Source organism: Hippopotamus amphibius, chromosome 4 (assembly GCF_030028045.1).
Source record: "Hippopotamus amphibius kiboko isolate mHipAmp2 chromosome 4, mHipAmp2.hap2, whole genome shotgun sequence".
Lineage (NCBI taxonomy): Eukaryota > Metazoa > Chordata > Mammalia > Artiodactyla > Hippopotamidae > Hippopotamus > Hippopotamus amphibius.
Genome location: NC_080189.1, coordinates 41,753,363 through 41,779,573, shown reverse-complemented (window position 1 = coordinate 41,779,573; position 26,211 = coordinate 41,753,363). Strand labels below are relative to the sequence as shown.

The following is a 26,211-nucleotide window of genomic DNA, read 5'->3' as shown; positions in this document are numbered from 1 at the left end:
ATGCCTCAGAGCAACTAGGCCCGTGTGCCACCAACCATTGAGCTTGTGCTCTAGAGCCCGTGAGCCACAACTTTTGAGCCCGTGTGCTGCAACTACTGAAGCCCATGCTCCTAGAGCCCGTGCTCTGCAACAAGAGAAACCACCACAATGAGAAGCCCGTGCACCACAATGAAGAGTAGCCCCCACTCGCCGCAACTAGAGAAAGCCCATGTGCAGCAACCAAGACCCAATGCAGCCAACAAATAAATAAATAAATTTATAAAAGAAAAAAAAAAGAAGCTAAGGGGCATCACAGTGCATGAATCAATGAGACAGATTATTAAAATCACTTCTTTGAATCACTTAGACTGAGATCTTAAAATTATCCTACGTTATCAAAACTGAAAAGACCATGGAGAACATGGAGCTCCACTCCCATATTTTAAATTATCTGGGCAGAGGCCCATAAATCTCTCAAGTTTTTAAGAGGCAAAAATTATTGGGTCTCTAAGCTGAAACTGGCTGGATGTTTATCCCGGCACTGAAAATACTGCAGAGTGAAACAGGCCCTCCTGCAGAGCTAAGGTTTCAAGAGCATTTGTATAAAACTTTCCTTCCAAGAAAAGGCACTGATGTTATACTTGGCTAGGGGAAAACCAACTCGTAATGCAGAAAGTTCTAGGTTGTGTTTTTTTTTTTTTTTTTCATTTCTTTCTTCTCCATGCCTTCTGACCCTCTCCCTAAGTAGACAAGTCTTTAAAAAACAACAACATTATATATTGGCATTAAGGGATTCCAAGTTTTAAAGTGTTTATGAAATGATATTATTTATTACAGAAAAAGTTTGTAAACTAGAATCTAGATCCACACATAACAAAATAGATAGTAGAGAAGGAGACCAAGGCTGGCAGGGAGAAAATATTTCTCCCGAGTAGTATGAATTTGGCATTAATAGAAAGCCAAGTCTGGACCACAGAGATAAGCATCTTTTGTCGGCACATTTCCTAGCTGATTTTTGTCTAGATAAAGCTCCATTTAAAAGACAGTTGCCTGTATACAATTCCTGGGTTGTCAAAGTGCTGAATTTGATCCAGCTAATGAATAAAAAAGTTAACCTTATAAAAACTATTAATTACAAAGTCATTTTCTGATGACCATTTTTTGAATTCACATAAGGAGTTGAGATCTAAGTGGTGAATGCAAAGGAAACAGGATGACTAGGAATGAGGATGGCATATATTAAACATGTTGCCTTTTGAAAATATTTAATTTTTCATTTAAACTGCCAAGACTGCTAGTGTTTGCTTCCTTAGCTCTAATATGACTTTTTATTTAATTGCAGTGAATGAAAACTGTTCTTATAAGCAATTAGAAAATTAGATTACTGTCACTGTCTCTAACCACATCTCACATCAGTTAAAGAAAGACAGCTTTGTAAAAGTTTTAATTGAAATATATTTAAATACAGTGGCACTGTATTCTTTTTTTCTTCTTCAAGTTTTTGGGTTTAAAAAAATGCTTCCAAAGCAAATTTCATTCATTCATTTCACAGAAGTGTATTAAGGTCTTACTCTATGCCAGGTTCTGAGGGTAGAGACAGGAAGAAAGCCATGGTTCCACCCTTCGAGGACCCATGGTCTCTTGGGAGAGCCAGCCAAAAGAACAAAAAGTCCTCAAAAATGTGATAAGTGCTGGCAGGGGCGTGTACAAGACCCAAGGAGAATGGAGAGCAGAAGAAATCCATTAACTCTGCACCAGTGAGGTCAGGGAGGGCTGAACAAGACTGCTTCAACAAGTCTATTCTTCAGGAGCTGTTCTTTCCATCACTTAAAGCACAGGTGCACGATGATAGGGGAGGCAGCCTTGACCCAGGGGGACAATGACACACCACTCTCCATAAACCTCACTCAACCTCCCCAAGCCACTGTGTCCTCCCCTCCTGACCGAGAATAACAAGACTGACTGCTCTGTTCTGCAAAGGATTGCTGTGGGGATCAAGAAAGATAGTGTGGGTGAAAGCATAACATAATTTCAAGGAATTCGTGTTCAGAACAGCATTGTTTTTATAGCAAAAGATGCTCTAATATCATAAAAGCAAAGCAATTCGGATGTAGAAAAGAAAGGCATGCCATAAATTCAGAATAAATTTTAAAATTTTAAGTATAAAAAAATCTGCAAAACAGTATTTTCAGATTTGAACTTGCTTCTCTAGGACTTTTTTTTAATTGAAGTCTAGTTGATTTATAATATTGTGTTAGTTTCAGTACAACAAAGTAATTCAGTTTTATATATATGTGTGTGTGTATATATATATATATATATTCTTTTCCAGATTCTTTTCCATTATAGGTTATTACAAGATACTGAATATAGTTCCCTGTGCTATACAATAGGTCCTAGTGGTTTATCTATTTTTATACAGAGTAGTGTGTATCCATTAATTCCATACTCCTAATTTATCCCTCTCCCCTTTCCCCTCTGGTAACTATGTTTTCCATGTCTGTAAGTCTGTTTTGTTCTGTAAATAAGTTATTTGTATTATTTTTTTAGATTCCATGTATAAGTTATATCATATAATATTTGTCTTTCTCTGTCTGACTTACTTCACTTAGTATGATAATCTTCTAGGTCTATCCATGTTGCTACAAATGGCAATATTTCATTCTTTTATGGCTGAATAATATCTCATTTCTCTAGAACTTTTATCTTGGAAAGAGAAAATACAGCAATTCATTCTCTGTGTTCATAGTTTAACGCTTACATTCCCTGTAACCACCAAAGGAAAGTACTTCCTAACACATCAGGATTTCCTTGGCTTCCTCTTCTACAGTCATTTCTCCTTTTTTATAGCAATTCATACCACTGAAAAATAGAGGCAAAAAGAAGCTTCATCCTTCTTTGTGTGTTTTCTAGGTGGTTCCCATTACTTGGTTCTCTTGGCTTTATGCCCTTACTGAGGAAAAAAGGATTCAGAGGTGCATCAAGAAGGCCCTAGGTTCCCAATCAGCTCTCCTCTGAAAAAATAGGCAAAATCGTGAAGATGTTCAGTCTGTGAGGCTTCTGTTCCCAACACCCTCATTGGGCAGACTAGGGCTCTCCTATGCTCTTCAGTTCAAGGTAGTGTCTCCCTCCAGGTATTGATTAACTTCAAAAGGAAAAAAGGTAACTTCACAGTGGGGAGACCCAGAAGATGCCACCTCAACCACGTGATCCAGGTCAGCATCACCGTTAATAAGACATGTCAATATCTCGTACCCCCATGTGATGCTCTGAAAAGGACACAAGATGACTTCTCTAATAGTCTTGCCAAAAATGCATAACCTTTATCTAACCATGAGGGAAATATAAAAAACCCAAACTGAGGGATAGTCTATTAAATAACGGATCAGTATTCTTCAAAACTGTCAAAGTCATGAAAGACAAGGAAAAACTGAGTAACTCATGTTGGAAGACACTAAGGAGACATGACAACTAAATGCAGTCTTGGATCCTGGATCAGGTCCTCGACCAGGGAAAGGAAATTGGTAGAAAAGCTGGTGAAATCAGATAATGGTAATAGGATTGCACCACTGTTAATTTTCTAGTTTTGGTAATAATACTATTATGCAAAATGTTATCATTAGGAAAACTGGTTGAAGGTCATATGGAACAGTCTGTACTATTTTTTTGCAAATTTTCTATAAGTCTACCATGATTTCAAAATAAAAGTTTTTAAAAATTCAGGGAACATACTGGATTTTGTTTTGATTTTCCAGCTTTCGCAGACTCTCTGAAATTCTTTATTTTAGACAACCCTCCCCAGGAATCTAGAGCTATAAGATAAATGTATGAATTCCAAACATCTCTTCATTCCCAATAACAGCAGGAAGAAAGATGCCAATACATTTATAAACCATTTCACAAATACAATGAAAGGAAAAACAAATTAATCAATAATAATGATTCTTGATTTAATACTATATTTAATAGTTATAAAGTCAGGGCTATTCATGTTTGATTAGAAGACTGGAAACAGAACTGTAAGTTAGCAGACATGTCTTTGTTATTATTCAACTGCTGGGAATGGTGGGGGCCTCTTCTGCTTTCTTTCCCCAAACCAGGGCTACCTTTGCCTGTACCTTTGCTAACTTCCTCCTAAGGAAAGTAGGAACCAATCCAACTAGTTGATCCCGGAGACATCTGCTGCATCAAGATTACAAGTAAGCAGGCTGACTCTGCCTAAGAGGCACGGACCCAAGCACACTTGCTTTTACATTCCTGCTTCAGAGTCAGTCACGTAGCAATCAGTATATTTTGCCTCATTCCCTTTTCTTGAACACCTGGTTGAGAGGAGAAGGTTCAGGAAGGACAGTAGGAACACTACTTAGGTCTTGAGAACAGCCAAGTCCAGAGCAGGGGCTCCGCAGACGCCTCTCTGGTTTTAACGACATTTCACCTTGATTTTCCTTGACTATGGGTTCTCACGTATTATATCATCCCTGATGATCCCAGTGGGAAGAAAATGTCATTTTCCAAATAGATTTTAGGCGCTCTGATCGCCACATACATAATACTATCAAAACCACACTCACCCTTTAACACAAAGAACTAAAGGAAACTACTCTAAAATATGCTCAAAGCAGAGAAGAAATATCTGTAAAAGAAGGAAGTGATCTGAGCTTGGGAAGCACAATCCGAGTTACCTTCTTAATGAATGCCACTGAAAACGTATCCCAGGACACTATTCCATGGTCCATCAGCTCCACGAAGGCCGTCAGGGTGAAGGACAGCATGTCTCCAAAGCTGGAAAACACAAGACGGCAGAAGGGTGATGGGCCCAAGAGCTGAGCACAAGGAAAGACAGAAGTGAGCAAGCTTTAGAATGACGAATACAAGCAGAATTGCAAAAGATCTTTGGGATGAACAGCTGGGCCACAGACAACGTGATTGCAAACGTGAGTCAGTAGGAAGGAGGCAGGTAGCTTCACAAAGCGGAGCCAGAGCCTACGTGGGACAGACCTGGGCTCACGCTCGCACTCGAGTGAGCCGTGTCTTTCTGGGCACGTCCCTAATCTCTCTGACCTCTCTCTTCTCTGCTTAAAAGCTGGATAGTGAAATCCCTTTCACCACAGGCTGCTTGTAGAGCACTTAGTAAAGTGTATAACATATAAGCATTCGGTAAATGATAGCTTAAAAAAACTGCTCAGCAAACAAAAATTAGGAAGAGGGCGATGTGCTTTTTAGTATCTCTGGGTATGCAACAGGGAAGGTTATAAGTAATTCTATTAACCGTATTAGCACTTTGCAAAGGATTCAATTGGTCTATATGTGTGTGTGTGCGTGCATTTACACACAAACACATAGATACAGATATATATGTAAGTAAGCATATTCATTCCTATATTACACTGGTCAGCATTTTATCTTTAGTTAATAGGCTTTATATAATATCTTTCTAGAATATTATAGATAATAACTGTTTGTTGGCCATAGACTTGCCGGGATTCAAAAGCCTGTAGGAAGGGTCTCATGAGTGGGTTAGAAGTCCAGAGATCAGGCAAGTTAGGATAAAAGAACTACCTTCTAAAAAAGCTCCACCTGTGACCCTTATCAGACAATATCCTGATTTGCAGTGCTTTCAAAACAACACTGAGAATCTTTTACAGAAACTCACCTCTATTCTAAATTATCACCACAATAAATAGTAATTTAAAACTCTCAAGATAAGTACCTCTCTTCAGGTACATTGAATTATGCCTTCAGGATCTCCACACTGTATACAACCACACTGATGCATAAGCTTGATTTTTTAAAAATACAGTTATTCAGATTTTTAATCTGTAGATTCGTATATATCACAATTGCTACACTACAAAGTCTAATAAAGTGTTTAGATTGATTCTTGCCATCCATTTTCAATTAATAGAACCGAAAACAGACTCATATTTCTTTTAAAACAGTTTTGCAATTTCCCTTCTTCCTAGTGTTCTCAGCCCAATCTCAATAACAGAACTGGAAAATTCTGCATCATCCCCAAAGCTGTGATGCTGTAAAGAAACCTACCAAAGAGGAAGCGGCTCTCAGGAAATGACTGTAATCCAAGGCTGCCAGAGATCAGAAGGGATGAGATGCGCTAGATAGAAATGGTTAAGTGGGTGGTTTCTGGAGTCAGACAGCAGAGGCTCCCCCTCCAGCTCTAAGCGGACAAGTCACTGACACATTCTATGCCTCTGTTTTCTTATTTTTTAAAAATGAGGGTGACAATGCTGTTGGTAGTGGTGGTGATACCTAACTCAGAGCATTGCTGGGGAAATGAAAGGAGCTACCATACTTACAGCCCTCTAAGCAGTGTATAGCACATGCAAGGCAGCATGTGAATGTAAGTTACTAACATTTTGCAAGGTGGTATTTTAAAAAGGTACACAAAGCTCATCATCTTCAAATGTCTGTCTTCACTGTATCAAGAATTCTCTATTCTTGGAGCCAGAAAAAAAATTACAAGGAAAGCCAAATGTTTCAAGCAAGAGAGAAAAGCAGCAAGTATTTTTTTAAGGCTTTTCCAAGTCACAGGCAGGCAATCCCAATCTTACAGGTGCCCCCTAGGTGGCATCAGAGAATCATGCCCCCAAAAAGAAGTCCCAAACCAGAAAACTCAAGCTTAGTTTAAGAAAACAAAAAAAGTAGAAAGACAAGTGGAAAATGGATTAAGAAGACTAGCAAGAAAGGTTACATAAAAATTCCAGAACAGCTCTTTCTACAGACAATGAGTCATAAGAAAATCCAAACATTAACTTGCAAAAAAATAAATAAATAAATAAAGGAAATTGCCTCAGGAAAATAAGAGAGCCAGGAAATAAAAGCAATTAGTAAGCTTTATTAACAGAGTATGTAGGCATTAGTATTACTGTGAAAACATTATTACACAATAATGTAAAGAATTATTAGTAAACAATATTAGCTAATTTATTATCTTATACCATCAGTGGTAAACAATATTAGTGATTTTAACTTAAAAAAAAGAGGAAAAACAACCACCAAGTGATAGCAAATGGATGGCTGCCATTTGTTTACACCTGGCATGCTGGGACCTCAACTGCTGAAGGATGTAAAGGATCTACCAGACATTGGAGGATGGCATTCACGGCCTCCGCACAGTGCAAAAACACGGCCTCAGTGCTGTCACTAAGAGAACAAGCAATGGAACAGGCGGCGAAAAAGGAGTCACATACCGCTGGACTCAAACTCTTCTTTACATTCCCTGTAGCTGGGACTAGAGATGCTATCAGTTTTTACTAACTGCCTTAAGAGCGAAAGATAGATTGTATTTATGCTCTCTAATCATTTGAAGGCAAAATGCCTCAGTGCCTCGCTCAATGGACTCATAGTCCAAATGGCCTTAGTAACATCTGGGGATGGTCCCTCTTCCTTAAATGCTCCAGAGCTCTGCCTACAGGCTCCTCAGACAGGCTCCAGGGACCTGGGGAAAGGATGGAGAAAAAGGGAAAGAGTATCGTTTGGTTTCCAAATCTCCAAGCTGCTTTTGGGGCCAGGATTTCAGTCTCCATGGGTGTTAGGGAGTTGAAGCGCCATTTCTGAGACTGCAGCCAGGGCTTTCTGTGCTTTGCAATCAGCTGTTAGTGTGAACGACTGATAAATGAGAGAAGCTTCTTTACATCACACCAAGGTGCCCAGAGGAAGGATCGCACTCTTGGTTCATCTAATAACATTTTATACAAATGCTATGTAATTTATATTTACGTAAATATTATCTAATAACATTTTATGTATTTAAGTATATAATTATACACTATGGATATAATGTTATTAGACATACTATATATATTATATATAATCATATATGTGTATATGTATCATATAATACATAGACATAAACATGTTATTAGATATATTATGCTTGTATGTTTATTACAAAATATATAATACACATATATATACTACACTATGTATAGTGTATATATAACATACACAATTCATTATAACTGGTTGCTGGATGACATACTAGGTTTCCATGAGGGAGAATTTTTTCCAAAATTCAGCTTCAAATCCTTAGTTGCAAGGAAAGGATGGCCATGCTGAAATTCTATTACCTTCCAAATCGAGGGACTCAATCACCTTATTTCAAATGAGGCAGCTATAAAGGCTCTTATTGAACCCTGACACAGATGTTTATTTCCACTGCTAGAGGAGTGATTCAGGCTCTGAAGAGGGAAGGCAGGAGCCAAGGCCCTGTCTCTGAAATCAGTGCCGGGTGCAGAAGATCAAGGCTAAAAGGATTACAAATATAAGGCAACCACATGGCACATGAGGGGAGCATTTTTATTTGTTTGGTTTATTTGTTTTTTATAAAGTGCTAAGCTAAAAATTTTGCAGTACCGACTGCCACAAATTACGCCGACTGCGAACTTTACATGCTGGTCGAGAGCCATGTCACAGCCAACACACCATGTGTGCTGGAATGATTCAAATAAATGTTTCTCATCAATTCAGTAGAGACCATCTTCTTTCCAACAAAATTCAGCCAATCTCAAAGCATTTAAATTTATGCTGGTAATGTTATAAAAGAATAGTGCTTCCAAATGCCTCCATTGGGTGTAATGCCCAAGAGAGAAGTACAGAAAAGATGAAAATAAAGACCGCTTTTAAAGTTATTAATAAATCATACTGAATATTTCCCTAATTGCCAAAATTAATGAATGTAGTTCTACCTTGCCCTTTGAGTTTTTCCTAGTATTTTCCCTTGTTTGTGGTAAGACTTATATACACTGAAATGTATGGATTTCTAAGCTGCCCTTTATTTTTTTTTAAGCTCTTTATTGGAATAAATTGCTTTACACTGTTGTGCCAGTTTTTGTTGAACAACAAAGTGAATCAGCTGTATTTATACAAATATCCCCAGATCCCCTCCCTCCCCGCGACTCCCTCCCACCCTCCCTATCCCACCCCTCTAAGGTATCACCCATCATCGAGCTGATCTCTGTGTTATGTAGCAGCTACCCACTAGCTATCTATTTTACATGTGGTAGTGTATCTATGTCAATGCTACGGTCTCACTTCATCCCAGCTTCCCCTTCACCCCCTACCCCATGTCCTCAAGTCCGTTCTCTACACCTGCATCCTTATTCTTGCCCTGTCACTGGGTTCATCAGTACCATTTTTTTAGATTCCATACATATGAGTTAGCACACTGTATTTGTTTTTCTCTTTTTGGCCCTACTTCCCTCTGTATGACAGACTCTAGGTCCATCCACCTCACTACAAATAGCTCAATTTCATCCTTTTTTATGGCTGAGTAATATTCCATTGTGTATATATATATGCCACATCCTTGGAAGCAACCTAAATGCCCATCAACAGATGAATGGATAAGCTGCCTTTTAGACATTCCCTTACCCTTTAGAATCACAGCATTACTTACGTCAGCATACATTCTTTTGGCTCCTTTGTTAAAAATTTAACTGTGGATCAATTCTGGACCCTTTATTCCATAGGTCTGTTTGTCCTCTACAGCTATAGAGTACTGTGTACTAACAAAATTTATAGGAAGTCTTGAAGTCTCTTAATGAAATCTTCCAACTTTATTGATTTCTCTGAGTTTTTCCAGACTGTCTTGGCTCCTCTAGGTCCAATGCATTTCCTTTAAGTTTTTAGGATTGGCTCGTAATTTCTTTTTAAAAGATTATCTTTCACTGAACCTAATTTGAAGAGAATTGCTATCCTAACTATATTGTGTCTTTCAATCCATGAAATGGTATATTCTCTAATTTCTTTCAATATATTTATTTTTCAGTGAACAGATGTTGCTGTCTCTTGTCACGTTTATTCCTAAGAATTTTATGATTTTTGACACTTTGTAAATGGATATTATAAAATCTGTCCTTTTCCAGTTGTTTGCTATTAAAGTATAAAAATACATTCCTTTTATAGACTCATGTTGTATCTTGAAACTTTGCTAAATTCAGTTTTGAGATCTAGCAGTTTCTTTGTAGATTCCTTAGGATGTTCTACATAGTCAGTCATGTCTTTATGAATAGAGTTGGTTTTCCTTCTTCCTTTCTGATCATTATGTCATATTTCTCTCTTGACTTACTGCTATGGCTAAAAACTACAGTACAATGTGGAACAGAAGTGCAAAAAGTGAACACACTTGCCTTATTCTCAATCTTTTGTGGGAGGGGTGGGGATTCAGTCTTCCAACATTAATTATAATGCTTTCTTTTTTGTAGATATCCTTTATCAGGTTGAGGAAGTTCCCTCTATTCTCAGATTGCTGAGAATTTTCATGAATGAGTGTTGGATGCTATGAAAATTTTTTGTTCTGTATCTATTATCTATTTTCTGTATCTATAAAGATGCTTTTTCTCTGTAAGTTTTCTCCTTTATTTTGCTAAATGCTAAATCACAGTGACTGATTTTCAGATGTTAAACTATTTCTGAGATAAATCTTTACTGGCCACAGTTTTCGTACATTGCTTGATCATATTTGTTCATACGTTTCTGGGGAGTTTTGCGCCTCTATTTATTACATGGTCTATAATTTTTATTTCCTGCATTGGCTTTGTCAGGTTTTGGTATCAGAGTGAAACTGGCCTCACAGGCCTCATAAAATGATTGGGAACTGTTCCCCTCCACCTCTATCTTCTGAAACCATATGTGTAGATTTGATATTTCTTTTGCATATGTATAATAAAATTCACTAGTGTAGCCGTTCTTTGCGTGCAGGGTTTTGATAATGAATTCAGTTCCTTTTTTTTTCTTTCTTTTTTAAGCTCTATATTGGGAATATAATTGCTTTACACTCTTGTACCAGCTTTTGGGTACACCAAAGTGAATCAGCTGTATTTATACATATATCCCCATATCCCCTCCCTCCTGAGACTCACTCCCACCCTCCCTGTCCTGGCCCTCTAAGGCATCACCCATCATTGAGCTGATCTCCCTGTTATACAGCGACTTCCCACTAGCTATCTATTTTACAGTTGGTAGTGTATCTATGTCTATGCTACTCTCTCACTTCGTCCTCAGCTTCCCCTTCGCCCCCACCCCCAACCCCATGTCCTCCAGTCCATTTTCTGCAACTGCATCCTTATTCTTGCCCTGTCACTGGGGTCATCAGTACCATTTTTTTTTTTTTTTTTTTAGATTCCGTATATATGAGTTAGCATACAGTATTTGTTTTTCTCTTTCTGGCTTACTTCACTCTGTATGACAGACTCTAGGTCCATCCACCTCATTACATATAGCTCCATTTCATTCCTTTTTATGGCTGAGTAATATTCCACTGTATATATATGCCACATCTTCTTTATCCATTCATCTGTTGATGGGCATTTAGGTTGCTTCCATGTCTTGGCTATTGTAAATAGTGCTGCAATGAACATTATGGTAGATGTTTCTATTTGGATTATTGTTTTCTCTGGGTATATGCCCAGGAGTGGGGTTGCTGGGTCATATGGTAGTTCTATTTTTAGTTTTTTAAGGAACCTCCAAACTGTTTTTCATAGTGGCTGTACAATTTCTTTGATAGATGTGGGTGTTCAGATTTGCTATTGCCACATGGGTCAGTGTTGATGTGTCAGTTTGGTCCTATCTCTATGCTGAGATGGAGTATGGAGAGCAAGAGGTTTCCTGGAAGATAGGTGGTGCTTGTGAAAGATAAAGAGGCACAAAGCAGACCGTGAGGTAGATCTGATGCTGTGAAAGGATAAAGGAAAGAGGGCACAGATGTAGATCTGACAGTCCCAGCCAACCCAATAGGAAGCTCAGCATAAACATGGACCATTAGAGGGGTACCACAATGGGCAGAAACGGCCAGGCCCTGGTATGTGCACCGGGCTCACCATGCTCACTGTGCTCACTGACTAGGGGCTGCCTAGAAAGAGTGTGTATGGTCCTGGCTTGAAAGCTGTCATGGATCTTGAATGTGCTATAGCTGGAAGCTATCAGCTAACTGTACTCCACAGGGCTGATTAACAAATTCTTTCTTGAAGAGAGATTAAAAATTAAAAAGGAAATTAAAGAGTGTTAAAATCTCCAACTATGATTACAGATTTGTCTATATTTCTCTTTAGTTGTCAGATTTTGCTTCAAGTACTTTGAAGCCTTAGATTAGGTACAGACACATTTAACATCTATGTCTTTCCAATGAGCCAACCACTTTTTATTGTGAATTATCTCTCTTAATCTTTGATAATATGTTGTCTTGAAATCTTGTGTCTGATTTTAATAAAACAACAATTTTATTATTATTTCCATTACATGGTATATGTTTTTCCACTTTCAAACTACATGTTCTTTTGTATTTATAGTATATCTCTTGTAAACAGCATATAGCTGGGTCCTGCTTTTTCAAATTTGATCTGAAGCCTTTTAATTGAAGAACTTCCTTCAATTTCCTATAGTGTTTTTCTGCTAACAATGAACCATCTTAGTTTTCCTTTATCTGAAAGTGCTTTTATTTCACCTTCATTTTCAAGATAGTGTTATTAGAAAAGAATTCCAAGTTGACAAATTTTTTTTTGTTTCTTTCAGCACTTTTAAGAGGTTGCCTTCTGGCCTCCACTATTTCTAATAAGAAGTCAGCTCTCATTTTAATTTTTATTTTCTTAATGTAATAGGTTGTTTTTCTCTGGCTGCCTCGAAGGTATCCTTTTTATCCTTCAGTTTCAGAAGTTTGACTATGATGTTTCTAGGCATAGTTTTCTATTTATCCCACTTGGGTTCAATGAGCTTCTTAGATCTATAAATTTATGTTTTTCAACAAATTTCAGAAATTTTCCATCATTATTTCCTCAAATATTTTTCTGCCCCATTATCTCTTTCCTCTCTCTCTGGGACCCCAATTAAATGTATTTAAAATCAATTGTTAATATCTCACAGGTCAATTACTCACTAACCACTTTATCTAGGCTTCAGGTGGGGTAATTTATACTGATATGCCGTCAAGGTGACTGTCTCTTCTGCCATCTTTAACTCCTACAGTGAATTTTTCATTTTTCTTCTTTTTTAAATCTTTTTCAAACCCTTGTGTCAGGGCTAACTTTCAATAGGTCGCAGTGAGGGAGCTGCTACTCTGCTTCGTACGAAACCCCGACAGCAGGTCATCTGCGAACAGTTTCGCACCAGGTTCCCCACAAATGTGCGGTGCGTGACGGGTGACGGGGAATTTTTCATTTTAAATATTATACTTTTCAGTTTTATAATTTCCAATTGGTTATTTCTTATCATTTTTATTTCTCTGCTGAGACTCCCCATCTATGAATTTAATATGCTAATGCTTTTCTTTAGTCTTTTAATATATTTATAAACATTGTTTTAAAATTTTCATCTGCTATTTCCAACATCTGGGTCATCTCAAGGTAGGTTTCTACTACTTGTTTTATTTCTTCTCTTAAGTATAGGTCATCTTTTCCTATTCCTTATATACTTAGTAATTTTTTTACTGTATTCTGAACATTGGGAATGAAACATTGTCAAGGCTCATAGTTCAGCTTTGTTCTTCTGAAGAGTTGATTTTTCTTCTAGTAGGAAGTTAACTTGGCTAGAATCCAACTCCAAACTCTGCAGTAAGTGGCAGACTAAATCTCTTCCCACTTCTTTCCGTTTCCAGTTGCTAGTTTTACCAGGCCCCTCTGGGGTTCCCATACACACGTATACTCACACTTCAGTGATCAGTGGTAGATTTGGCAGAGTTTATATACAGATATGCGGTCTCATACCCTCTGAGCCTCCTTTCTTTCACGGATTCCCTTAATTATCTAGCTGCTGCTCTGCCAGCCCCAAACTGTTTCCTCTTAGTAACTTACCAAGACTGAGGGTTTTTGTCACCCCCGGCTACCTGGATGAGCAGAGATCCTCAGGCAAAACCTGAGAACACACGAATCTCATCCAGGGCCGATTTGTTCTTTCTGATGGACTTACTTCTTTCCATATGCTTTCGGTTGCTACCCGGTTCCTTCAAACACTTGTTTTTAGGTGTTTTCGTTTGCAATATTTTGTCCCGAGTTTATAATTGTTATCTAAGGTATTTAGTCTCATTAAGCTACTTTGCCGTTGCTAGAACCAGGGTGCTGAGCATTGATTTTGTCTGTGATTGATAAATGGAAATAATGATTCATATTTGGTCACACTTCGAACACCTCTATATACCAAAAGATTAAAACTATTGGCAGATAAATTTTAAGAAATTATTTTGGCTTCAGAGCCCCAAATTCTTCTGCATTAGCAAATTCTATGAGGTTGTTAGAGAAAAAATTACTGTGAATCCCAACACCACCTCATTTTAACTTCTGCAGCAAGGAAATAATGCTAATTTTACTGATCTTGTGTGGTGAATAAAAGTGTGAATTAGAAGCAACGAGTGTAAGCATTGAGACAGTGCCCAGGACAGAGTAAATTTCATAAAAGACAGCTCCTACTGCCATTACCATTAAGTGCTTCTACTATATTAAAAATATATATCAAAATTAGATTTATGATGCTTTACCCTAAAAACTCAATATTTCTACTTTACTAGAATTTAATAACTGAAGGGCTCTTGTAACTGATACTTTTTTTTCTAGTGGGAGGGGTAGGGAAAGATGAATGATTTGAGACCTGTATCATCACTGATCAGGGTTTTCTCTGAAGAATTAAAAATTAAGGTGCACATTTTCAGATACTGTTCAGTCTTCCTTCTCAAACTGAAACTGTATGAAACTTGGCAAAATGGAACTTTATTAAACCTATTATAGAGAGTTTGTTAGAGCCTATTTGTGAGGAGGGAATACTCTAAGAAAGAAGTTCTGAGATCTCCAGACACAATTATCATGCAATTCACAGATATATAGGTGACTGAATAATTTCTCAGACTGAAAGTAAATAATCTTCATTGCATACTTCAATCCTAAATATTTTTTTAAATGTAGATCTTTTTCTTACCAAGCCATTGAAGAAAATCAAAGACTTTTGACTGTGAACATCACATAGGCCACAAAAAAGAAAGTTTTTGTTTAAAGTAATACATAAAATTCTGCCTTGCCTTGCTCCAGGAGAAGGGTAGCGACCCTGATGTGATCATTTTGTGGCTACAAACATAAAATACTCTTTCTACCACAAAGCAAAAGGAAAAGGGAAATACATTTTTAAAGAACCTGTTTATAAGAACATCAAAAAGAAAGCAAAAAAAAATCACTTAACTCAAAATATCTAGACACATAGCTACACAACCGGTCAGAAGACAGGGTTTAATTAGGCAGAGAAGAAGGAAGTGTTATATCATTTGTATCAACTGATCAGAAATTCTTACCAAGGCTTCATGATCTTCTGCAGTTTCTGGTACCGTCTGCAAAATTCAAAAACAGTCATGTAAGGAGCATGTGTGAAAGCAATGATTTTTACAGAAATTACATATTATGAAGAAAGCCCAGGATGAGATACAGGGCAGATTTAACTGCCATTAATGGAACTTAATTCATTTCAAAACATTTCTCAAAGTAATAAATTGGTGTTTTTTTGGTGTTTTTTTATGATATGAAACAATCAAAAGACAGGGATTAAACTACTATAACCAACCTATTGCATTTACTTATGAGTAAAGGCAATAAGAACACTCCATTTGGCTCAGAATGGGTATATATCCAACAGGGGGAAATCCCTAGATATAAGGAGGGGCATATTTTCAATGAAAAAGTCGAGCCAAAAAGCACTCGTCCAGTTGTTCTTAAGTATATGCTCAACAATGGAGAAATAGTTGATTATCTTTCGTAAAATGCTCACTAATTCTACTTTCTCTTTTCTTAAGAGGAAAAAAAAACAAGCTTCTTCTGAAGGAAGACACCGTGAGACACTGCAGTAAGTCTTGGACCACGGGTGGAACTCTGGGATAGTGGTCTGCAAAAAAAGTCCAAACCTTGTCTGCAAAGAAAAGGACCATTATGCTTCTTTAAAAAAGTAAAGATTAAGTCAAGAAGATTAGGAAACAAGTGATTCTAACCTTATCAAACCACGTCCCATTCCTCAAGTCTGCCAAATTTCTCTGGCATTAAGTTCTTCCCTCTGCTAGGGGAATACCCTTTCCCTCCTTGTCAGACTAGCTAAGTCCTACCCCAAATTCATCTGATTCTAGGCTCCTCTGTGAAGCTTCCCTGACTTCTGATTTCTCTTCCTTGACCAGACTGAGGGTGGCGCCCATGTCCACAGTGCTGAGAATACATCCGCTGCATGACAGGTCATCTCACGGTCCTTCCAGCTCCCTGGAGGCAAAGGCTCACTCTGTAACTCAACTGCTATAATGTCAGGCACACACAGAGTAGGTACTCAGTTCGGAAGAGGTTAAGTTTCACGTTTTTGGCCACATAAAATGTAACCACTTCAGAAACCTAACTGACCACGAGGAGATCAGATCTCGTATGTGATAAAACTGGGGAGTTAAAAATGTATGTAAAGTGATCTTCCTCTTCCTGCTCCCTTCCTCCTCCTTTACCTGCCTTTCTTAAAAAAATGTGTGTGTGTGTACTTTAAAAATGCACTACCTAAAAGTTGAGAATTATGTCTTATTCGAAGGACTTTCTGAGGACTTAAGCCAAGAGGGCAGCCTCTCAGATAGCCCTGAGGGACTGGTCCAAAGCAGCAAGGGAGGAGCCAGGACACAGTAGTTTTTGCAACAAAAACCAGGTAGTCAGAACATCAAAAGATTACTGCTAAATAAAGAAAAAACAGACATCTTAAATTAACAGATTTAGTGCTTTTCTATATATGAGAAAATGCAAGAGTCTGGGCTCACTGAAATCATTCCTTTAACATGCCACCTTAGCTCTCTAGGGCCAGTATCCTGCTTTTCTCCATTCTGAATCCCCTCGGCAGGGGGGGGCAGCTGCAGTGGCTGATGGCTTGATGGGCACAATGTCCTTTGTTTACTGATATGACAGGCAGACATTTTCCATCCACATATATATTAGCTTCCTTTCCTTCTTCAAAGAGCCACTGGGCAGAGTGAAAGAAGTACGTGGCCATGGAGAAACGGGCCTGAGCAGAGTTTGGGCCCTTTTGTAGGAGTTAAACACTATCCTCCACTAAAAGGAACTAGGGCTCCTTGGAGAAATGTCTAGAGCCAGGGCTGGGGCAAGGAAAGATTTAGACAAGCCTGGAACATTTCGTTGAGCCAAAAAGTACAGAAATGCTCAAAGAATAATGGGAGACAAGGCAGGACACAGAAGACAGCTTGATGAAGTTTCCAAAGCCATATCTGGGACAAATTGGGCACCAAAATAAATAATAATAGTGATAGATTATAGCCTAATGAATAAAACAGGGAACAAAAGGCCTGCATCACTTTAAAGAGTGGTGTGCTGGTATTATTGAAGAACCAAATCTCTGGGGGAAAATAGACAGACCTGACTTGTACCACTTTCCATTTCCCATGGTGTAACTACTCCAAAATTATTTCTTAATTATTTACAAAGGGGGGAAATAACATTACAGGGAGATATCTGGAAGGCGTTATCTTAATAAGTGGTCAAAGTGAACAACAGTAATAAGACAAAGAAACACCATGTGCCATTCATAGGATGTGATGAAATAAACACAACCATATGTGATAGTCTAGCCAGACATGTTTTCTAAAACAAGAAAATATTGAATAAACCTGTATAAAAAAGAATTTGTGTTTCACTGGGAAACTATGCAGTGTCTACAGCCTACTCTTCTGGGTTATCAGACTCTAGCCCTGCTGTCTTTAAATCGTGAGTAACTGATGGATATGTATATTTTGTCCTGCCTTGTGGTGATTTAATTGACTTCCTCCCTGCAGGTGAAAAATCAATTTTGTCTCCATTGCAGTTCATGTCAACATTCCTCTGTTTCACATAAATTTGTACCCTTTTGGCTCTTCCTCTGAACCGGTGAAAACATCTACCTGGTTCTCTCACATCGAATGAGTAAAATACATTCTTTTAACACATGATCAACTTTATATTTGTATGAAAGCCACACTTTTATCTTTCCCTGATAATTACCTTTTAATCAATTACCTTTCAATAAACCCCAACTGGAGAATATTCTAAAAATGGCTGACCCATAATCTTAAAAATGTCAAAGCCATGAGAGAAAAGGAAAGACTAAGGAATAGCTCCAGATTGCAAGAGATTATGTTAGGGAACCGCTGACTGAAACTGCCCGCCTTGGCCAGGCACGGAGAGAATCACTTGCGTGAGTCACGTGACGACAAGAGGTCCTGATAAGGAGCAAGGTGCTGCCACCAAAAACTAACTGGAAGAATTCAGGAGGGGCCAAAAGGAGGGAGGAGACGCCAGTCCACATGTCCTATCAACCTCCCAGAATCTTTCTCCCCAGAATCCACCTTGGCTGAGAGATGCGCGCGCCGCCAGGAAGGCCCCTGAGTCAGACCAAGTATGGGCACAAGCAGAATGACTGGCCGGAGACGACCCGGAAACGAACACGTGGTCACCGTAAAGCCTGAGACTGTGAGCCGTGTGGCAGAACAGCTCTCCTGGGCTCCCTTTCCCCGCGGCTCTCTGCCCGGGTGCCCCATCCCAATAAAGCCTTTTGCTTCGTCAGTACGTGTGTCTCCCCGGACAATTCACTTCTGAGCCTTAGACAAGAGCCCACTCTCGGGCCCTGGAAGGGGGCCCCCTTCCTGCAACCACTAGGAGAAGACAGGACAACTGGGTGCAAGGGGCTCTCTGGAGTTAGAGCTTTGTAAAGGATACAGACTGGACAACTGGCGAAACTTGATCTTGTAACTTTTCCATTAGGTGTGGAACCGTTAAATGAATTGAACAGGGAGGCGTTTAGACTGAAGCGACCCTAATGCTCTGGTGGCCTATATAAGCAATCTAAAACCCTAAACCTGCAAAGGCCTCCAGGTTAGGAAATGGAAACCTAAGCACAAGCAAGTAACCACAAACAGCCAACTAGACTTTAAACTACAGCCTGTCCAACAACCCCCTTGCTTTGCTTCTGCTTCTTCTCTGTAAGTCTCCCCCTTCCCCCACCAGCTCCTGTGGGTAGCGTGTTCCTAACCACTTCCAGTCTGGCACTCACCAATTCTGATTTTTGCTCAAATACACTCTAAAGCATTTTAATATGCCTCAGTTAATCTTTTAACAAAACTGCTACAAAATTAATGCTTGTGGGGTATGTGTGATGTATAAAGCAGCCACTGCAATTTTTCAAAATAACTTTCTGGCCTAGGGCCTGAGCATCCTTAGGTTTATATATGTGTTCTACGCCCCGTAGCAGACCCTGGCCTTAGAAAGTTCTCCCTGATGGAGTGCAGAAAGAAATTCAGTGCCTAAACAGTGTTTCTTACTTCACCCCTTCCTCACTTTGGCTTCAGAGTAAACATAAGCAGAAGAGGAAGTTTTTGTTGTCATGTCTGTTTTCCTAACTGAGGTTCTCTCTCTCTCTCTCAATATGTACCCACTTAAAAAAAAAACAAAAAAACAAAAAAAAACCATCATCAGGAGAACAAATGATTCTTGAAAGACTGATGTTTCACAGTGATCAGAGGCCTCTCACCTCAGCCCAAGCTATGGCATCTTTTCCCCAGCAGAAGATAATCTCTTCTTTAAACAGACTGTGTGAGCCTTTCTCATTTCCATTACCGAAGTGATGGACAAAGACACAGACACGAAGCAAAAAGGGATGGCGAGGCCGAGTTCAAGCATAAGGAATTTTCTGCCACACAACTCCCGACAAAGCCCGAGATGGTTGGCCCCTTTGGCGTTTGTGATGCAAATTTCTGGCAGGGCCCCAGAAGGGCTGCTGCAGTTGGAATTCCGTGAGCTCTGCCGAGTGCAGCTCCAGGAAAGCAGACAGAGGGAGCTGGGAAGACGCGGCAGGCTTCTCAGCGGGGGCCCACAGACCACACAGAGCAGCTTCTCTTTGGCTCTGGCTAGGGAGCTGCTCACTCCTCCCCGTGGCCTCTGTCCGAGGTGAAGTGCAGGACACGCATGGTGTGACTTGCGCTTGGCGGCTGGCAGAGAGTCGCTGATCAATTTGGCCTGGCCTGGACCTTCCCGAACAAACAAGGCTTATAAGAGACACAGAAATCTCTGAAGCAAGAGCATGAGTTAGAGCCGATAATCCGTGTTCCTGGAGGTTAACAACGTTACTTTCAAAAAAGAAATTCATCTTTTTGTGTGAAGAGAAAATTTCAAAAAAGGTCACACAAAGTCTCAGACTGTCATATGCATGGTTGTATTTCCCACACATACACACACCGCCATGTGGCTAATCCAGTGTCAGGAATATTCAGCACTCAAATAACATACACTTTGCTAAGTGAACAGAACCTACAAATCCATTCTCAAGTGTGGGTGCCAGGCCAAATCAAAGCCAAGACATCATTTCAGGATGTTTATTTAATTCAGGTCATAACTCAATGTTTACACCTCCTGAGAAACAGTCACAGCTCTGATTCTGCCCAGGAGAAAACAATCTGAATAATCAAAGTTTAATATGAAACTGTTCATGTGTTGCCAATGACAATTTTTATAAACAAAAGCATAGCTATACATACACACAAACATCCTCACCTGTGTCATCTGTATGGCAGAATGCGGAAGGGACCAACAATTTACACAACACGTGGTTTGTTTTCAAGACAATTACTTAAGGGCTTTACATATCTCTAAAATCAACTCTTTCCACTGTTCCAAACAGTCAAATTTTGGAGAAATGACTTCAACAAAGCAAATAAAAACTACTTATAAATTCTCCCTATTAGTGAAAACTCCTCAAATACCTCACTGCTATTCTTCTTAGGAAAGCTAGAATCCCCGAGGAAACGCCAGCGCAGTATTGCCCAGGGTGTTAGGAAAGGAAATACTCCCAACATGAATGCTAAAGTGCAAATTAGGACACATCAGCAAGCTATGGGGCTGTTCTTAACTTTAAAACAGCTTCAACATGTGTATATCCTCTGAATCAGGAATTTTATTCCAACAGAATAAATATGCACAAAGTTCTGCTGAAAGAAAAACTGATGAGAGAACGTTCACAATCCTGAAAAAACTGAAAGCGGTGTAAATATCCAGTAATAGGGGAACGGTTCACTCCATCCTGCGTATCCTTCAAATTATCATATTACATTGCATATCAATTGTACCTCAGCAGAGCTTTAAAAATGAATTGATGGGCAGATAACAAAAATGATGAGGGGAATAATATTTAATAACATGGGAATATTGTTAGGTACAAAAAACAGGCTACAGAGAACACGAATATTATAATTGTACTTTTGTAAAGCCTCTGTATGTGTGTGTGTATCTAAAAGAATATACAAAAACAATATACACCAAGATGTTAAAAATATTTGTCTCTGAAAAGGCAGATTACAAATGATTCTTATTTTCCTCCTTCTGCTTCTTTACATTTATTTTTTAAACAATCAATATCATTTTTTTTATTAAAGAGAGAAAGCAAATTCAAAAAAAAAAAAATTGAGCTTTTGTAAATACATGAATTTAGCTTTGCTCACTCTTAACTTTTCCGCCCAGGGCGGTGCTACCACTTACTCATATTCCAAGGGCATAATTTTCCTGTCATGTTGCCAAGTGGGAAACTGTAAGGATCCTGCCCTTTCATTCTTGGAAATGTTCCCCCTATTCTTCTGATGGTTGAACAGCACAAGGGCACAGGGTAAACTGTCCAATTGTCTATGTGCATAGCAGTATAGACAAAGAACACGGTGTTTTATTAAAACCCAAAGAAAAGCAGTGTTAGTCACTAAAATGGATGTAGAGTTGCAGGTACAATTTTTTTCTTTCAAATAAAATAAAATATATCATTTCTGAGAAATCTTTTAATACCCATCTTAAAAACAAAAAACAAAAAACATCCAAAAACCACTGCCCATTCCTTAATGACACCATTTCCTAGCTCAGGTTGGGGAAATACATTTCCCCACAAATTTATTTGCCTCCACATTGATGTTTCAAGCTGAAACTAGGGATGGAATTTCAAAATTCCACAAGAATGGAAAAATTAAATTCAAGTTTTAGACACTGTGTTCTGCCAAAGTGACACTCCCCCTTGCTCCTTTGTTGCTAATTTTTTCCTGTAGTCTCTCCTGGTACCAGCTGGAGAGAGACCTTTAAAAACTCAGCCTTGGGTAATGGCAAGTAGACAAATAATCTTTGAATCTCATTACAGCTCAAAGTAAGGAGAAAAATTCCAGCTACATTTCTTCAGTGTTTCCTAAAAATTTCCACAGGTCCTGCTCAGGAAACCTCTGCCTTTCCCAGCTGGAAGCCTGCCCAGGAGTCATAAGTAAATGCCTTCCAAATTGCAGGATCTATTTAATTTGTGCAGTTTCTCTTCCAAAGATTTCCTGTTAATTAATTAAAATCTGGTTAAAGTTTAATTGAGAAGTCGGGTTTCCTTATAAGAAAAGTGTCTTTCTCTTTTCTTTTTCATCTAAGCAAAAAATCTGAAAATAGCTGTACATCAAATGAGCAGCTTCTTAGCATGAGTTGCAGGACCCTGCAGAAGGAAAGTAGGAGAGATTGCACAGCTCCGGTGCCCTCTTTCCTTCATCCCTAAGAGTAGCATGACCTATAACTTCTGAAATATGGTGATGAGGACACATACCAAGGTGATTCGAAGAAACATCATCCCTTCCCAGTAACACAGTGTGATGGGAAAGTGTGAGAGACAACGCAAACCAGAACTCACCCGAGATCTGGTCTTGAGTTCTGTTCATCTGTCTGAAATCTGGCTGCATGTAACAAATTGGGATGGCTTACAGATTATAAATAATTAAAATATTAATGAAGATGATACACTATAGAAAAAAAAAGAATTCAATTACTGTGGTTCACATAAAGTAAATTCAGTATTGACATGTGAAACAGAGATGTAATTCAGACCTGTTACCCGCAATGCTCCGTCTTTGGGCCACTCTGTAAGTCAAGATGAATTATAGAGTAAGGCAAGGGCACAGGTGAAAAGTACTAATGTTGACAGGACAATACATAGTATCAGTTTTTACTCTTTCTTTTCTCAAGCACAAGTGGGAGTGTCCCTTTGATGAGTGTTATGGGTTGCACTGTTTCCCACCCCCAAATTCATAGGTTGAGTCCCTGCCCCCAGTACCTCAGAATGGGACAGTATTTGGAGATAGAGCCTTTAAAGGGGTGACTAAGTTAAAATGAAGCCATTAGGGGGTGTCCTAATCCAATCTGATTGGTATCCTTATAAGAGGAGGAAATTTGGATGCTGAAGCCAGAGCTCCCAACAAAGGCAGACCCTCTTTCTCCTTTTCCTTGGGTGAGTCTCTTGGATCCCTAAACTTATTTAACTTTCCTCAAGCTGTTTCAACCCCAATCCCAATTTTTCAGTAACCACTTTGGATTTTGATAACACCCAGAATTTGAGATTCCCTGCCCTACTCCCAGTGGATGTCTGCCAAAAACGTAATAAGCAGAGTTTTAAGTCATCGTTAAACAAATAAATGATACCTGTCTGCCATGGACCCTTTCCAGATCACACAGTCCTGCTTGCCAGTCCTCCTGGATTTGACTCCCCACCGCTCACTCCTAGATATTTTCTCCACTTGTCTATGAAGTAAGGCCCCCCAACTCCAAACTCTAGAGAACATTCTTACACAAGAGATATTCTTGCTGTTATAAAACATGCTCTCTTTGAATGAGGAAAAAAAAAAGAATCTTTCATTAGTGCCAATTGCAGAGGCTAAATAATGCCAAGTGTAGGAGGAGACAGGAAGGAAGAGGGGGAGGAGGGAAGGAAGGGAGTGGGCCGAGACAGGTCTCTACCATGTACAGTCATCAGGTCATTCTCTAAATCACCATGTCCTGAAGAGAGATTTAAATGACCCAGGTTTACACCCCTGTTCTCAAATCTATTTATTCTTTCCTAACAAATACCGATCCCAACTCTGCACATGATTTATCTGGCATATGACTATGTAGTTAGCTGGCTCAGCACTCGCACGTGCTCTAACTGGCATGCTCTAACAGTCTTCCCCAGTAGCACCTGACCATATGGAAATGAGCAGTTTCCCGTGGACCCTCCCCTGGTATTCTGTGGTCAAGGGAATTACCTGTCCACACATGTGAAAGCTAGACCCATCTGGCTCTGTAGACTCCACAATCACACCAGAGAATCAGACCCTTCCCTGAGAAGGTGAGCTCCCCAATCAGCAATGCCCATTCCTTTCTTGCTCAAGGTAGAACCCAAACTCCTTCAAGACCCATTCACTGACACCTCTGCCCTGCCCCTGTAAGGTGCCATGATCCGTAACTGGTCCAACATCCAGACTCCCAGCCCTCAGCCCTCACGAGGAATTGTACCTCAACAGAATTCTGCCTCCATAAGTTTTTGGATGGCAAGGTTCACACCTTTTAAAATTTTCCCAGCTTCCACTTTTCTGCACAAAATGGGTACCTAATAAATGTTTATTGTACTTAATGGTAAACAATTAAGGACATGTATTTCATCAGTCAAGTGTTAATTTAAAAAAAAAATTACTTCAGGGATGTTATTTCTACCTGGTTTAAGACTTTGAAACATGAAGAGGTATCCTTACTTTAAAAAAAAAACGGAGTCAGGGACGGAAAATTTTTCTTAGGAATAAGCAAAGGATGTGAGGGATTTATATTTCGAAAAATTATAATTTTTGTTGGAAAGGCCCTTAGAGATAATGACCTAATATTTTTCCTTACAAATCTAAAATTTCAGAGATTGTCTTAGATACCGGCTAGTTGGTGGGTGGAGAACATAGTGATACTTAAATTACAAAACCACACCCCACACGCTATCTTGAACGCCATTTTTTTTTCCTGAGCCTAGACAATTTTCTGGTATTTAAAACTAAAAACTGCAAGTACCAGAAAAGTAACAAATACCCAGAATGTTATAAAGGACAGGACAGCCTGGACGTCTAGATGAAAGGTGCTTACTCAGTGCCGCTTTCCACCATCTGTGTGAGGAGAGAGATGCCATCCAGATTGATAAACTCCTGGGCAAACGTGACATCCCGGGAGAGGCTGGCCAAGTCCTTCAGGGCCTCCAGCTTGGCGTCCATACTTGACGACTGGATTCGCTCATGGAGCTGCTGGGCGTTTTGAGCCTCACCGGGGACAAAAACAAAGCAGAGTGTTCACGGAAGAAACCACAACAGACAAAACATTAACATCTCATTGAGAAAAGAAGACTCAAAGGCCAAAAGCAGCACAAGCTTAGATGAGCATTACAAACCAAGGGCGGGTTGCCAACCATGAGGACTCCACCTTCAGGCGATGCCTGTCAGTTTCACAACGGGAATCAGCCTCCATCTTTTGACAGGACCCATATTCCCATCTCGAGGAAAAGCAAGAGCCCAAGAACAGTAAAGCCCCAGAAATGGAGTGGGTGTGGCAATGAGGATGGAAAATGGGGAGAATGTTTACTTTTTAAGTAAAATTATTATCTATAAATGACAAAAAGCTATTTGCTTAATTAAGCAATTACACAAATTTATACAGCATGTTCACCCATTCAGTCAATATGCTGAGTGATAACTGCCTACACAGAATGTCCAAAAGCTTCATTAGACATCCAAATAATCTTCCAGGGTTACTGAGACTCTTCCAGCACAACATCATGGGGCTTGTAAATTCCACTTTTCAACAACATGTGTTTCACTTACATTAGCTATTTACTGCATGAATTTAAAGCAAAATAATTAGGCAACAAAATTAGCAGCTTTGCCTGGAATTAAAGTTCCCCTTTTTAAGGCATTTGCACGTGGCTTCTACATGCAGGACAGAGAGGGACAGAAATATACTGGAGGAGCTGAACTTCTAGATAATAATGTGTCTTCTGTATTTCTCATTCACCCAGTAAAGGATTCCATATCTACCTGTCAACTGGTACCTTTCTTACAGTCAGTAAGAAAAATAAAATAATAAATTTTTCTGCCTGTGTTTTTGCTTAATAGAAATAACCGAATATCTTTGTAGTTATTAACTCAAAACTGCAATGGTTGAAGCACTCTGCCATACTCATATTCTCCTTCAAAACTTGATATATTTCAGAGAAAGGGGAAGAAGGGGTATCTAACCCCAACAATGAGGTATCTTCTATCAAACAGAAACTGATTAGAAACATCGGAAAAGCCCCATGTGAACTATAACAGGGTTAAGATTGCAGAGGGGAAAAACAGAATCCACACAGGAACGAAGAGCAGAGGGACTTCACCCCAAGGGCCCCCTGCCTCCCTGTCCAGTTCCC

At 39.2% G+C, this 26,211-nt stretch overlaps 1 protein-coding gene across 2 annotated transcripts in view; it reads right to left on the bottom strand.

The window, feature by feature from the left end:
* The window catches only part of ELMO1 (engulfment and cell motility 1), a 508,334-nt gene that overhangs the window by 320,454 nt on the left and 161,669 nt on the right, over positions 1–26,211 (bottom strand). Inside the window, exons 7-9 of one of the 2 annotated variants that reach the window (XM_057730899.1) lie at positions 24,900–25,069; positions 15,263–15,298; positions 4,662–4,761 (exon numbers count right to left, since the gene is read on the bottom strand). In XM_057730899.1, coding sequence (XP_057586882.1) covers positions 4,662–4,761; positions 15,263–15,298; positions 24,900–25,069 — 306 coding nt within the window. Of the gene's footprint in view, positions 1–4,661; positions 4,762–15,262; positions 15,299–22,653; positions 22,816–24,899; positions 25,070–26,211 lie in introns of those variants that run through there. The other variant, XM_057730900.1, reaches the window with a different exon arrangement.